This window comes from Microdochium trichocladiopsis, assembly GCF_020744255.1.
Source record: "Microdochium trichocladiopsis strain MPI-CAGE-CH-0230 chromosome Unknown B0I36scaffold_5, whole genome shotgun sequence".
NCBI classification, from domain to species: Eukaryota; Fungi; Ascomycota; class Sordariomycetes; order Xylariales; family Microdochiaceae; genus Microdochium; species Microdochium trichocladiopsis.
The window spans coordinates 1,366,229-1,379,589 of record NW_025763548.1 but is presented as its reverse complement, the minus strand read 5'-3'; the positions used below and the strand labels follow the sequence as shown (position 1 = coordinate 1,379,589).

Here is a 13,361-nt window from a genome sequence, read left to right as displayed (position 1 = left end):
ATCTCGCCCGAGGAGCGTAATTTACTCTAATCTCTCGCCAGTCGTCCCGCAAGCAGCGTCCCGCCAGACGGAGGTCAGCCTTTTTGCTGCTGCAGCGGCCGCATGGGGAAATTGATAATGGACAGCAGTGGTCGAAACAAACCAAAAAAAGAGCCATCGCCAAAAGCTGCCCTGATCGTCCTCTGTTGCTCCTGCCTGCCCTGCAGGACAAACCCCCCCACGTGCAGGCGCCACAGCGACGATGCTCCCGCAACTTTCTCTGCATTCCATGAGATCTTGCCCTGGGCCAGGGGTCGTCGTCGGTGCGAGGCCGCCCCCTCCCCCCCTAAACCCCCGGCCTCCCAGTATCCCACTCGGTAAAGGAAAAGGCTCTTCATTTGACGCTAAACGAAGCTCTCTCCAACCCGCATACCCAACGTTGCAACATTTCTCGAATTGGGTGGTTCTCCCCAATCTGTCTCTCGGCCGAAATACCATATGGGTTGCAGCCGCGAGACCCAGGCCCCCCCGATCGTGGCGTGCTTTGCCTTGCTAGGGCAGCAGGGTTGGCACAACTATGTAGCACCATATAAAGTTCAACCAGAGGCTTAGCTAGCGTTGCCGGGCAATCAATCAATCAAAACAGCCCTTCTGATATTACAGGAACAATTGCTGCTATTCTCGTCCCCTCCCCCCCAGAAGACAAAGACCACAACACACCCCTGTGCTATTAGCTTAGCTGATAATTCCCAGCTTTCGAAGCGAGGCGGGCGGCCAACAACAACGGGATGATCGTCCAGACGGGAGATCACGCAAACCTGCCCCCCCCTTCCCAAATCCCGGTGGTGGGACCCCGACCCCCCCCCCCCCCCCCAACCCGTGCATGCTCGTTCGGCGACCTGTCATGGAGCGAGCTACCATAGTACATACAGACGGTTCGGGAAACTCTTGAAACGCTAGCACATTGTGCCCACTTCCTTCTCTGGGGAGGTGGGTGCAAATCGCCCCCCCCCCCCCCTCTTAGTGATCGCCAGTGTGATGCAAGCAGTCGGGGTCATTCACGCGAAACATGCATTCCCGCGCGTGGTGGTGATGTTTCAATCTACACGCCACTTCACACACACACACCAGACGAACCACCCCGGGGGAAGAAAAAAAGAGAGAAATAATTAATCCAACACCGTGTGCATCTGCCTGGGTTTGTTCGCATACTTGTCCCCTTTCCCCTACCTGCTGCGTAAAGGCCCCCCCCCCCCGGGCCCTCCCAGGCCCCTAGGCGGCCGGCCGGGTAGAGGTGGCAGCACCCCTCCGTTGAGCAACAGGGCGCCCCGAGCGCCCTTTCGTTAGGAAAGCTGTGATAAGTCAAACCCATGGCGGAACCAGCAAAGCGGCCCGAGTTCCGTCTCTATGTGTACATGGTCAAGATAGTACAGTAGTCCCAGCGGCACAGCCCTTCTTCAATCAAACGGGGCCTGCCGCCCACCGGGGGGGCAGGTAAGTAATCAGACACAAGGCCATTTGTGCTGCCGTGCCCTTGCTGCAGAGAAAGAGAAAGAAAAAACAAAGAATCCACAGAAGCCAGGGCTGGGGGAAGGGGTGGTGGCTGGTGTGTGCCTACCTGCGGTGTCGAAGCAGTCAGTCATGCCTGACATAATCTGATAAAACAGCCATGCCATGCATGCCCTGTTGTGTGTCCAAATGTTGTGCCATGTCATCATGTCATGAAAACTGCGGCCCCCAAACATGACAAAGGCAATGGCAAGCAGCATCTGCTACCAATACTTGCGAGTAAAGGGAAAATTGGCGGAATCCGGGCGGGTGCATTTGAGAACGACGGTTTCCTTGTAATCTTAAAGCGCAAGGCATGGCAACGTGCGGCATGGTGTCTTGGGCGAGCCTGAAGCCAATGTCTACTCCATGTCAGCCGTGTGTAGTAGCCGCAAGTCTAGCGAATAAGCAAGCAGGTCTCTCCGTTCTAATCGTTAGGTGCTACAGGGGAAAGGCCGTTTCTTGGTGAAGCCATTGGCACTTCATACTGTGGGTGGCAGGTTACACTCCTTCACTGTTCTCTCTTCGTCTTCGTTAATGTTTATTAGTAAAGGCCGCGTTGGACCACTGTTTTCAGAAAAAGAAAATATCAGAGAGACGTCAGTTCGTCCGGTGACGGTGTGCACATAAAACCCTGACAAGATGAGTACCCCCGGAAGTCCAGGGACAGATTATCTTGCCGGTGAGAAGCCTGTTCGGCCCCCAAAGTATTATATCAGGCGTTGCTGCTTAGTCGGTGGTCCTCGCTGACCGTCCACAAATGCCGCGTAGGCCTCGGCTTGCTATCACAGCCTCGTTGTCCCAGAATACGCCAAAGGCTTACCTCGGTAGCGGCCGCCGCCCAAGGCTGCAGGTAGTCACTAGGTACTGGGCCATCTGTAAGGGCGCGTGTTTGGCTTTTCAGCGCAACATGGGATGACGGAAGCCTAGTATCATAGAACGGCATTTCACACTCGCCAGGCTACTACATACACACAGGTTTATTCATGTGTAGAGGTAAAACCCCGTCCTTGTACTTGGCCACGCCATGATAATGTCGCCCGGGAATGCTGCCCCCAACGGCTCGACAGCAAGCGAGGTTTAGCGGTCGAAGCGCTGTGCCACGCCACTCAACTTTGTAGCTCGTATGGTCTGTTTTCTGTGTGCCCGTGTTATTTGCTCGTGATCGCCAACCCCTCCAAATATGAAATGTTTCACCCTGCCGACGGGGGAACACTAAGTAGTCCGCTTCGAAAGATGGAGGATTCATCATGGCAAGCAGTCTGTTTGCAGGTCAACAACCGTGAGACCCGCACCACCACGCTATTGACAACGCGGGCCCTAAGAATAGACACAAAGAAGCTTCCAAGGGGATCGGGATCGCCAAGAGGACGGTCTGACGGGTGGCAATCTCTTGTCCGTCGTCGCCACCCATCGCGTTTCGGTGCTCGCGCTAGAGTAATGTGGTCGCTGAGAAGAAAAGATGATCGCAAGAACAGACAGAAAGTCTGGGCATGGTATCCTGGTGTCCACTGGGCATGTGCATGGTCTAGTCAGCCAGCCGGCTTACAGAAGTAAGTGCCGATGGTCCAAAGCCGCATGATCGTCTCCACTATCCCGACCGTGCACATGGCGTGGTCGGAATGGACCACGCAGGTTGTAACTTGACAGGCTGTCAAGTACTGAAAGACCCAGTCAGAGTATTTCTGGACAGCTGGTCAAGGTCGCAAGTATATTGCGGCGGCCTGCGAACCTCTCACGACGAACGTCAAAGCGGCCGAGATGGCAATTGATGAAAAGGGTGGGGGTGGGGGTCGGGGGGGGTCGGGGCCGGGTGTCAGCCGACTTCCGTCCCAAACAAGCCCCTTCAGCCCGTTGGATCGATTGAAGAACAATGGCCCTTGTCGAGCATGTGCCTATTGCTGGACTTGTGATTGCACTTGAGCGCTCAACGCGGTTTGGGTTCCGACGGCAGGGCTGAGGATCCGCGCAAAAACGTGGCGGCGCTTGCGTGACAACAGCATCTGGGGTTGCGACTTGGCCACCAGACTAGCCGCGCTGGTCACGCCGCTGCCAACAAGTCAGGCTGCAGGCCATGCCCGCTCAGAGCATGCTGGAGCCAGTCGGAAGCGGCCATGCTGCAGGCTTGGACGGACGTGTCGGACGTGTCGGACGAACGACTGTCGCCTGGGCCCGCCAAGCGTTCACAGCCGCAGTCTCCACCTGGTGACCAGGCACAGTTGCATAGTGTAAGTACGTCCTTGGTAACAATAGCAGGTGCCAGACACCCTCTGGCGGTTCTCTCCGAGGGGCTCGTCCTGTGGATGTATGGCCAGTGCCTCAGTGTCAGCCTCCACATTGGCGTTGTGGGCAGGCTGCCGCCGACGAGGCGCGCAGCTCGCCGTAGGGCTGACTCTGCTGTGAGGTCTGCGCCGGTCCGCTCGTCTCTGCATGGGATCAGCCCAGCGCATGCAGGGGCCGCAGCCGCCAACAGCCGCGCCGCCCCACGCTTGCGCCTTGCCTGGCGTCAGCCGCGCCCGCCCCATGAAGCAGCAGCGTCCAGTCCAGTGTTGGCAGACGAAACCTCGGTGCTGATCGTGCGAACCATCCCTGCCTACTTAGGCATTGTGTTCAAATGTAATGCAACTGCTTCCTCTATCCAGCACGCCTATACCTTGTCTTGTACCACAAGTCTTCATCCCGCCCCGTCTCGTGGCCCACCTGTTGTACTGGCGAGCATGTGGATGTGCGGGTCGTGGCGATAGGCTGTTGGTCTCACCTAGAGCGTGCCCTGACAAGACTCGCTGCAAGCACCTTGTTGATCGGCAGCGCGATATCTTCGCCTCTCAGATTGCAGATCATCGTTGTCTGCTAAAAATAAGCGCCTGGCTACGTTCTGCCACCAGCATGTGGCATGACCATATGCGGGGTTGCGCTTCCACGAACGCGTCTGCAGACAAGTTGTCGTTCCTCGTGCAGCACGGATCCTTACGATCACACTCGAAGTGCAATCAGGCCAACGGTCGCCTGACGTGCTTAGCGATGCGGCGGGGTTCGAAGATTGTAACACGAAGCAGAGTTGTCCGTAAGGGCAGGGCGCTTTTGCCAGACTGCCAAACTCAGAGTTGCACCCGCGTTGGAGCTGTTTGTGCGAGGTCGCTCGGAGCCATGCCGTTTCTGGACAATCACTCCAAACTCGGCCGAGACGCCTCCAATTAAGTGGCTTGAATAAGGCGAGGGTTGCAAATGGGCCGAAGCGACCATGCTGCCACGCGCCGCAACCAAGCGTCGGTGACGAAGCGACGCTGCCATCATCTTGGCCATTGAACTTTCTGCAAGGTAGAGAGGCCCGCGGCCTCAAAAGCAGCGCACGGTTCAGCATTAGCTGGCTGTACCTTGGTCATTCTTGAACTGCCCGTAGCGCGAAACGAACATTTTGGTGACATCGAAACGTGATTCTGGTCCTGTTGCCAGGAAACGGAGCTGTGTGTGCGACAGTTGATCAAGAGCGCAAAAGTCTTGTTGACCTGGGATGGCTTCGGTCGAGTTGTGCTATGGGGCTGCGAGCGACGACCACTTCTTGGGACCGTTGGTCTCCACCAGCCAGGCGTCCTTACGACCGGTGGATATACCCGAACCAATCAGCCGGGGTGTCTCAACTGATCCAAAAAGGTTGTTGATGCACGCACCCTGGCTGCTGTCATCATGAAGGCCCCTGGAGAGGTTAGTGCGATAAAACGGCCAGGGGTTTGGATCTGCGTGCAACCTTGCAAGGATAGTCAGGACTTAGGTAATCTTCCGTGGATCGAGGCCGCAACCTGGCACCGAAGCATGGAGCACCGGAGAAGACGGGCAAGCCTCCAACAGCTTGTAGCTATCATTTCTCCGAAGGGGCAGGAGAAGCGCCACCCACGGCTCGTGCCTCCGCGGAATCAGAGTGCTTACGCGAGGGTCTCTCTGCATGGAAGTGCTCTACTCGACATTGCTCGCCAGCAATTCTTCGAACCAAGCCACCGCGGCAGAGTCGCTTTATGGTTGTGTGGCAAGGCCATTCTTGTATTGCGCTGAGTATCGGTTAGCCAAACGCGCTCTGCCATCAAGTCAGGCTCAGATTTCTTGCCAGTAGCCGGTTATGGTGCGAGTAGGCTACGGGATCGAGGCTAGGTCAGCTGGGGATTGGCGACGCAGATGTGGCAAAGGTTGTCCAGGTGTGGTGTCCGCTTCGCTTCGCCTCGCCTCAGGTCGCATTGAACCAGGACTGCAGAGGGCTGTCAGTGACAGGGTTCGGTAAGGGATTATGCCCATGGCCTCCCCTAGGCAGCCGTGGCTCTCTCGCTGAAGAATGATGTACAGTAGTTTTACCTTGCCAACCCCAGACCGGGAGGTCCGAGGAGCCTAAACAGGTAAGCGGTGGATTCGGCACCACGTTGGGCCGTCAGAATGTCGTCTTGCGGGAGGAATGCTTTGATTGACGTCGTGCGAAGCCGGCTGTTCAGGTGTCGTGCAATGTTAGCATGGTGGCTAAGTGTGCACGTAGGGACAGAATGGGTGCACTGTAAGAGGGCATAGGTATCGATTCGTCAGGATGTTGCCATGGTACGCGTGCTTGGAGCGCGCCTTCCTTGTCCGCAATGAGGGGACAGCACTCAGTGACAGCTAGCTCGACACTCTCGTCTTTGCCTCAAAGAATGCGCACTCGGCCATCGCCACACCTCGCTGCCTTCAACTCGAAACGCGCCTCAGCAGCATCTCGACGCCAGAGATGTGCACGGACATGGAGCCTGCACCACGCTCGGCGCCGAACGCCCCAAGCTCTTCCTTCGCGGGCACCTCGACCCAGCAACCTGCCAACCTCGTGATGCGGGAGACGATGCAGCTCCTGTTCGCACGCTGCCGGCGACTTCGCAGCGCTGTCAACCGAGCACTCCCTGTCTGTGGGTGCATTGGATTTGGAGGGCGACCGGCGGCTACAGCAGCAGCTGCTGCTGCTTGAAGCATTCCTGGTGGCATTGCCTTACTGTATCAGCACTCCCAACCCAGTCTCTCTCGTGGGCTTGGCCCCGGACGCGACGAAAGCCCGCCAGTTCAGGACAACACGTCGCCGTGGTCTGTCATTGACGTTTCCACACAGCAGCGCTCGTGGTCCGTACGCAGGCAGGGATCTTTGTGTGCTGGCTGTGGGCCCCGAGAAGCGCTATCTGCGCAGTTAAGCCCTGCGGGCGGGAGAATATGCCCGGACGCCCGCGCAGCGCAAAGCTGGCAGAGCAGTCCAGTCCAGCGTGTGGGGGGTGGACAACATCGAGCAAGGTCGAGTACTCGCGAGGTACCTGCGAGTCGTCTCAGCCACCCTGGTTCGCAGGCCTCGTCTGATCCCCCGCTATTTCAAGCCATCCCGCCGCACCAGTCCTTTCTTGCCGGGCCCCGTTATCCTGCCTCAAATTGCTCCATAGCCCGTCAACGACAGCCCACTCTTCAGCCAGGGGTCATGACAGGGCTAATGCTGCTCCCACACCTATGGGGAGACGCCCTCGGCGACAACCCTGCTACAGCTAGCCCGCCCCAGCAGTGCCTTGCAACGGCCGATGTGGCCGGCCTCTCTCTGTGCATAGTCAAGGTGCGCTGTGCCTCATTGTCTGTCGCTCGCGGGGGGCTGAGGACTGGGATGCTTGTACCCACTCGTCTTGACCTCGCTCGCCTAACCAGAGTGCACAGACAGAGCTAGGGTCGAGGCCATAAGGCATTGGAGGCCGATCGTCGTTAAGATGACCGCATTCCCGCCGGCCTCGTCGAGTTCTGGAACCCAGCACTGCTTATTCAGGCCTCTCGGCAAGACCACCTCGAACCAGTTTATTATAAGTCCGCAGACCCTGCCTCGCCACGACCGCGTCCCAGCAGTGGCTAAATTGCTTGTCTCGACAAGGTTCTACCGGATACTCCGCTTGCTTCTGTTTCACTCCGTCCTCTCTCTACTCCTTGCTATCGACGCCAGACCTGGTTCTTTGTTACCCTCGTCAAGACATTTCCACCCTCCGAGCTAAAACAAGCTCCAGCCCCCAACGGCAACAAACTCGACATCTCACGTAAAGCCCTTTGTCCACATCGTATGTCCTTGCTCAGCACCTTTCCTTACTTCGTTTCTCTCCTCGCTTTTCAACCCGCTCCAAGGATGGAACATGTTCAGTCTACACATGGATATCCAAGACCCAGTTACTCATCGCCTTACAGATCACGAAGCGACGCCGCAAGCCCAGTTGCGAGGGATTGGTCCGACAGCAACAGTCAGACACCAACACCAAGAGCGCAATCACCCGACCATTCTGGTGCAGTTCCACCACTCGAGCTGCCACGTTCACGCGAGCAAGCGCAGACTGCAACGCCTTCTCCGTGGTTCACGGGTACGGCGCACACACACGGCCCTCCAACAAATCTACCCTCCCAGTATCTCCAAGAACCACTTCGTCCTATTGTCCCGAACAATCCTCGGGACATTTCTACAATGAGGTAGGCGCGCCATCTTTCCAACACTGAAAGAAGTAGCATGCTAATGCATGATAGTGCCATGACTGCGCTGCCGTATGACTCGAGAGTCGACTTTGGGGTCTCGCGGTCCTCGTACACCTGGCCTGGTATGTTCGAAAGGACATGGTATAAACGTACGCGTAAGATTGGGCCTAACAAATCTTGATAGGTCTAGACCCCAATGCAGACTTTCTGAACAATGACTTCTGCTCTGTGGGCCCAAGTTCGGACGGTGGACTGAGCTCGTCCTCTGCCGACTCTCGATCTATCACCTCCAGCCCACCGCATCCAACACTGACGGCAGAGCAGCGGGAACTAAAGAGGCAAAGAGACATGGCCCGCAGGGACTCGAAAACGTCAGTACGGGCGCACAGAGCCATGAGCGACTTTCGAGCATCACAGTCACCGCCAATGTCAATGAACGAATATAACCCTGCCAATAATCTGCCAATCTACACAACTGTGCAGCCGCCACTGTCGCTACTATCTGAGCCCGTTACAACATTACCTGGCGTTTCGACATACATGCCGTCATACACGTCGCCGCCACTCTCAGACCAACAGTCGGCCATGTTCACGAGTTCTTACGAGTACATGGGCATTAGTTACAACTCTGGCTACCCGTCAGCCTCACCACCACCTCCGCCGTCGCATACTCACACACACAGCCACGCCGCGCTCTCTCCACAGTACCGGCCATTACAAGAGCACCCTGGCATCATGTATCCGGCCCCGTCTATGCTTCACGTTGGTGGTCCACTACCTCCAGTCGGTGGCGGTAATGTGGTCTCGGAACCCGGCCACGTGAGAGTTGTTCAGACTCGGCCAAAGCCACAGTGCTGGGAGCACGGATGCAACGGCAGGCAGTTTTCCACGTTCAGCAACCTGTTAAGGCATCAGAGGGAGAAGTCTGGCCAGGCCACCAAGTCATCCTGCCCAAATTGTGGAGCAGAGTTTACAAGGACTACCGTAAGCAAATAGCCCTCTCGCGGATCCGCCCACACGCATCCCGTCATACGGGAAGGCTCCATGCATACAGGACGCCCCCACAAAACCTCTGCATGGAGAATCTCACCCGCGGAATTCTTGGGCAATGGACTGGTTGCGCTGACACAAATCTTGACGCACAGGCTCGCAATGGACATCTTTTGCATGACAAATGCAAGCAGCGAAAGAACTCGGCCTGATAGCCGCGGCAGCTCGGATCAGCACAATGTCTTTCCCACACTCCCTGCGGCTCCCACAGATTTATACTTCATCTTGCACATACTTATTGTTCTCTCTGGAGATCATTCATACTTATACACACTACTGGTTTGGGTTGTTTTCGACGATTGAAAGTTGGCGTAAACGCACCGCATTTCTCCGCATGTGGAGAGGGCGAGTTCTGACGGGGTCAGGGTTGTTTCCTTTTTATCCGTGTTGTAACGATTTCAGCTATTACCTCTGGAGTTTTGTGGTGGGACATTTCTACTTGGGAAGCGGGTGGACAATGGATGCAAGGTTTCGTACACGCACACTCTTGCTTGCCCACGTGTATCGTGTTGCGTTGCTGCAGTTCTTTTTCTTGGTCTACATTGTCTGACTTCCGAAGCACCATGGTAGAATAGAGAACATGTTGTGAGCCACCATTCGGATATGGTCTGCACTCTTACGGGGGGTCAGGGAGGGATGGCATGGGCAGGGGCGAAGAACGTGGTATGACAGTTATCTAGGAGGTCGGGCCTCTGTGTGGTCAGCTTGTGGAGTGGCGACAGGAAAATGACAAAAGGTGACAAATATGAGCTTACACATCTCACGCTTGCGTTGACGCCAAAGTCTCTTTCTGTTGTGAAGCCACGGAAGAAGCACGAGCCGTGTTTGGTTTCACTGCAGTCGGTCTCACCTGCTGTCTGGCCGCGTTCGTGGCGGCGGCTGTTGCAGCGAGTCTGCTGGATGAGATGTCTGGCAGACCCGCCTTGTGATCATCTCACAGATCGTCTCACCTTGGCGCAATAGGCTGCTGCGAGTGTGGTCAGCACGATCTAGAGGGTCTGATAGGTACACAGGTACCTGGCTCGGCCGGGCCTGGATCTCACGGCAGTGACCATGAGAGCCGTTCCGGCACTTCCTGTCTCCCGCTTGGCATCTCACGATCGTACGGTACGTGGAGTGAGCCATTTGCCGGGGCGTGCTCGTCTGCCTGGCGATGTTTCCCACGGTGGAGCCGCGGATGAACGCCACAGAAACCGTTGCGCCCATGGACGACGAGGCTGTCCGGGGTTAAGGTGTAGCTCCACCCCCCCCTTCTCGGATTGCAACCAGATTGGACATCTCTCAACTACAGATTATGTCACCCTTGCCTGGCGTAGCCACCACACGGGTCCACTTCTGATGGGCACTACTGCATCAAAACCGCGTCCCCACTTGATGCCCGTCAAGATTGTAGCCAGAAATGGAAAAGGTCCGGTGAACGCTATCTTAATAGTGCGCCTTGAGCTGGCGCTTTTGCCAGCTGCAGCACTGGCTTGGTAAACGAAAAGGCAGCTGCAGTTCTCAATGTGCAGTGCTGGCAGGCAGATCGTGAAGAATGCGGGCACTAACTAGGCCTCAGTTGCGAGGGCCCCCACTCGCGGAACCGATCTTGCTGGGTATTGCCTGGAGCCCCACCGCCGGGAACGAACTCGAGTCCGAAACTGGTGGTTGGTGGAAGGACAGAGCTGACTGATACCACGCTGGGCAGGCTGGAAGGAGGGCGGGCTGAGTGAGCAGGGGAGGGCACGGGATGGCAGGCTGTTCCGACGCCGCGCTGAGAACCGTAATTGAGGAGGTGGCCTGGCCAATCACTACTTCGTAGTGTTGGCCCCAACCTGGTTTACCTCCAAGTGCAATAGCATTGACTTGCCATTGCGTCGTATGGATTCGAGAGTTGTCGCTAGGCTCTGAGTCTGCCCAGAAGTTCAGGACTGTCTGGACATCAGGTTAGACCGCCGACTCGCCAATCTGGGCTCATGGTCTCTCTTCAGCTACGGTGTGAGGCGAGAGACAGGCTGGATGTAGGAGCGTGTGTGTGCCGTGCGGCCGCAGCATCAGGAGCGGCGGTCTCCAGAGGTTGCGATCCCACGTGGTTGGCCTTGGATGGGTCAGGGCATATGCTGGTTGCACATCCGGAACGCATCACGGAAGCTGCGGCCTCCTCATAGATGGTGGGCATCGCTGCTGCCGTGGGCGAGGCGGGCACCGGTGGCGCCGGTGTCAGCTTCTGGAGACCGAGCATGGCACAGCGATAGGCGGAGGTTTTCGATGCTGTCCCTGCAGGCGGGCGGGTGGCGGAAGGATTCAACGTTATCTGGCGGCGCTGGCGATGGCAGACGGGCCCTGAGAGCCCTGAGAACCCTGAGAAACGACCCTGGATGGACGGTGAGGGGCTCGAGGGGTTGTCGCCGTGAGGCAGAGAGTGTGAAAGGGCAAGTCTGGCTGCACAGGGCGTGCTGCGAGTGATGTGTTGCACGATGGGAATCCTGGGAAATCGCGACCGCCCATGCACTTGTCGGATGGCATTCCAGGAAGTCGTCGAGCCACCGCAGGCGCCACCGCCAGGAACGCCACGCCCGACTGGCCGATGCCATGTTACCTGCATCGTGAAGGATGCTCTTTCTGTAACCACGCTACTCCTCCTCCTCCTCCTTCTCCTCCTTCTCCCCTTCGGTCTTCCCACCCCTGACCGCCGCGCAGGGACCTCGGCCTCTGCATCGCGGGTTCGAGGTCTGCCCCTCAGGCGGCTATGCTCCATTCAGAGATGTTCTGTCTCTCCGTCCAATCACCGCCAGACTCAGCCGAACCGTTCGAATGCATTCGCTCATACCAACTTTTCCCAGACAGATTGGCCTTGTTGATATCATTCCGGGGGTTGAAGACACCGATAGGGCGGTCGAGTCCAGTAATCTGCGTCGTTTGCCCACATATGACAGCAGGGGCCGCTTCACTGTTTTGCTACCGGGTACCAGTGCTTCAGTATTGCAGATGGTGTCCTCGAGGCTGTTCGAACCGTGAAGAACGACCTTAGCCTTGACTCTCCACGATTTGACGATACCCGCTCGACTCGGTTCCACCATTGAGGCTACCAATCAAACGCGTTAGCGCTCCGTCGTATTGAATCATGCAAACCTGGTGCTTGTGCGTAGCAACAGCACATGCCGATTTTCTCTCAACCTCCCGATATGATGGAGATGCAACAATCTCGAGTAGGTTCATCCAATGCGGGGGCCCTGAAATCCCAAAGCGGGTGCGCGTAGCTGTAGGATGGTGATGGTTTGCATGGGCGCTTTGTCTCGAGCTGGGGAAACAGGGCGGTGCCAGCTCTAGCCGCAGCTGACAGACCCGGGACCCTTTGCACAGGTGTACATTCTTGTACTAGGCAACATCCGTCCAGCCCCGGACCCCTGCCCAGCGTTCAAGGACTCGATTGGATACGACCCGAAGCATGCACAGGCCAGACGCGTGCCCAGGACAGCGACGGTGGGCACTGGTAGAGCCTTAGCATTGGTCGTCCGAGCTTGCTTGGTCCTTTTCCAGTGTCATGTTATTCCAAGTTACAGCGCAACACCGTGAGCACTTCGCGATTGATTGTGGGAACACAACTCTTGAAGCTTTCCTGGCTGCCATTATCGCTGACCCGGCGGGCTCGGCAGCCAATCTTGGTGAGAGCGGAAGTAGCCGCGATCGCACAGATGGATGCCTGTATGACGGTCAAGGGTCTATCACTTTCTCACCACAGCCTGCGGGTCTTACCTGTGCTGCATGCCGGCATCTGATTAGCCGCAGGCAATTCACGCATTGTTAACTGCTTGTAATCGTATGACAGAATGGACACCCAACCCGCGCAGAATGCTTGTCTCTAGGTCATGATAGCTGCGAGACGAACATGTTCTCTTTTGTTCTTACGGCGATGGGCTGCCTGCCTGCCCATACGATCTAATCTGGCATGGGCTCCCAACGATGGGCGCACTACCCCTGTCCTAGTGTTGGAGAGCTACCAAAGTCTTATCCACCCGGGCCATGGGCACGGCTCCGAGCGAGCGGCAGCGAGGACGAGCGCTGTGGACCAGATTCAGGTACCCAGCGAGCACGATTCGAGCGCAGGCCGTCAAGCCACTGTTTGTTTGCTGAGGACATGCTCCGCTGGATTTTGGGGGCACTTAAGATCCTGAGCGACCGAGGCGTGGCATTAGCCAGGACAAGGTTGCGGTGCACGTGGGGCTTGCGCAACACAAGCACGACGGGGCCTACCTGACTACTTGTCATTGCAAGTTCTGCTCCATGAAAGCGCCTGGTTGATGCAGTGACAGATGCATGGG

At 57.0% G+C, this 13,361-nt stretch overlaps 3 protein-coding genes across 3 annotated transcripts; 2 read left to right on the top strand and 1 right to left on the bottom strand.

Moving 5' to 3' along the window:
- Positions 1-2,565: 2,565 nt before the first annotated feature.
- B0I36DRAFT_431197 (uncharacterized protein) lies at positions 2,566-4,381 on the top strand (the record flags this gene model as incomplete). The annotated part of the gene is made up of 4 exons (XM_046162573.1): positions 2,566-3,080; positions 3,560-3,755; positions 4,038-4,143; positions 4,170-4,381. The coding sequence occupies exons 1-4, from the start codon at positions 2,716-2,718 to the stop codon at positions 4,379-4,381; spliced, it is 879 nt and encodes a 292-aa protein (XP_046012656.1). The 5' UTR covers positions 2,566-2,715.
- A 3,454-nt stretch (positions 4,382-7,835) lies between these two features.
- Positions 7,836-9,317, top strand: B0I36DRAFT_117139 (uncharacterized protein). The gene is made up of 4 exons (XM_046147977.1): positions 7,836-8,007; positions 8,062-8,132; positions 8,195-8,994; positions 9,156-9,317. The coding sequence occupies exons 1-4, from the start codon at positions 8,003-8,005 to the stop codon at positions 9,210-9,212; spliced, it is 933 nt and encodes a 310-aa protein (XP_046012655.1). The 5' UTR covers positions 7,836-8,002; the 3' UTR covers positions 9,213-9,317.
- Positions 9,318-11,026: 1,709 nt separating this feature from the next.
- B0I36DRAFT_349132 (uncharacterized protein) lies at positions 11,027-12,841 on the bottom strand (the record flags this gene model as incomplete). The annotated part of the gene is made up of 3 exons (XM_046156762.1): positions 11,027-11,619; positions 11,870-12,124; positions 12,796-12,841. 3 exons carry the CDS (start codon positions 12,839-12,841, stop codon positions 11,027-11,029), a joined length of 894 nt encoding a protein of 297 aa, XP_046012654.1.
- Positions 12,842-13,361: the final 520 nt, after the last annotated feature.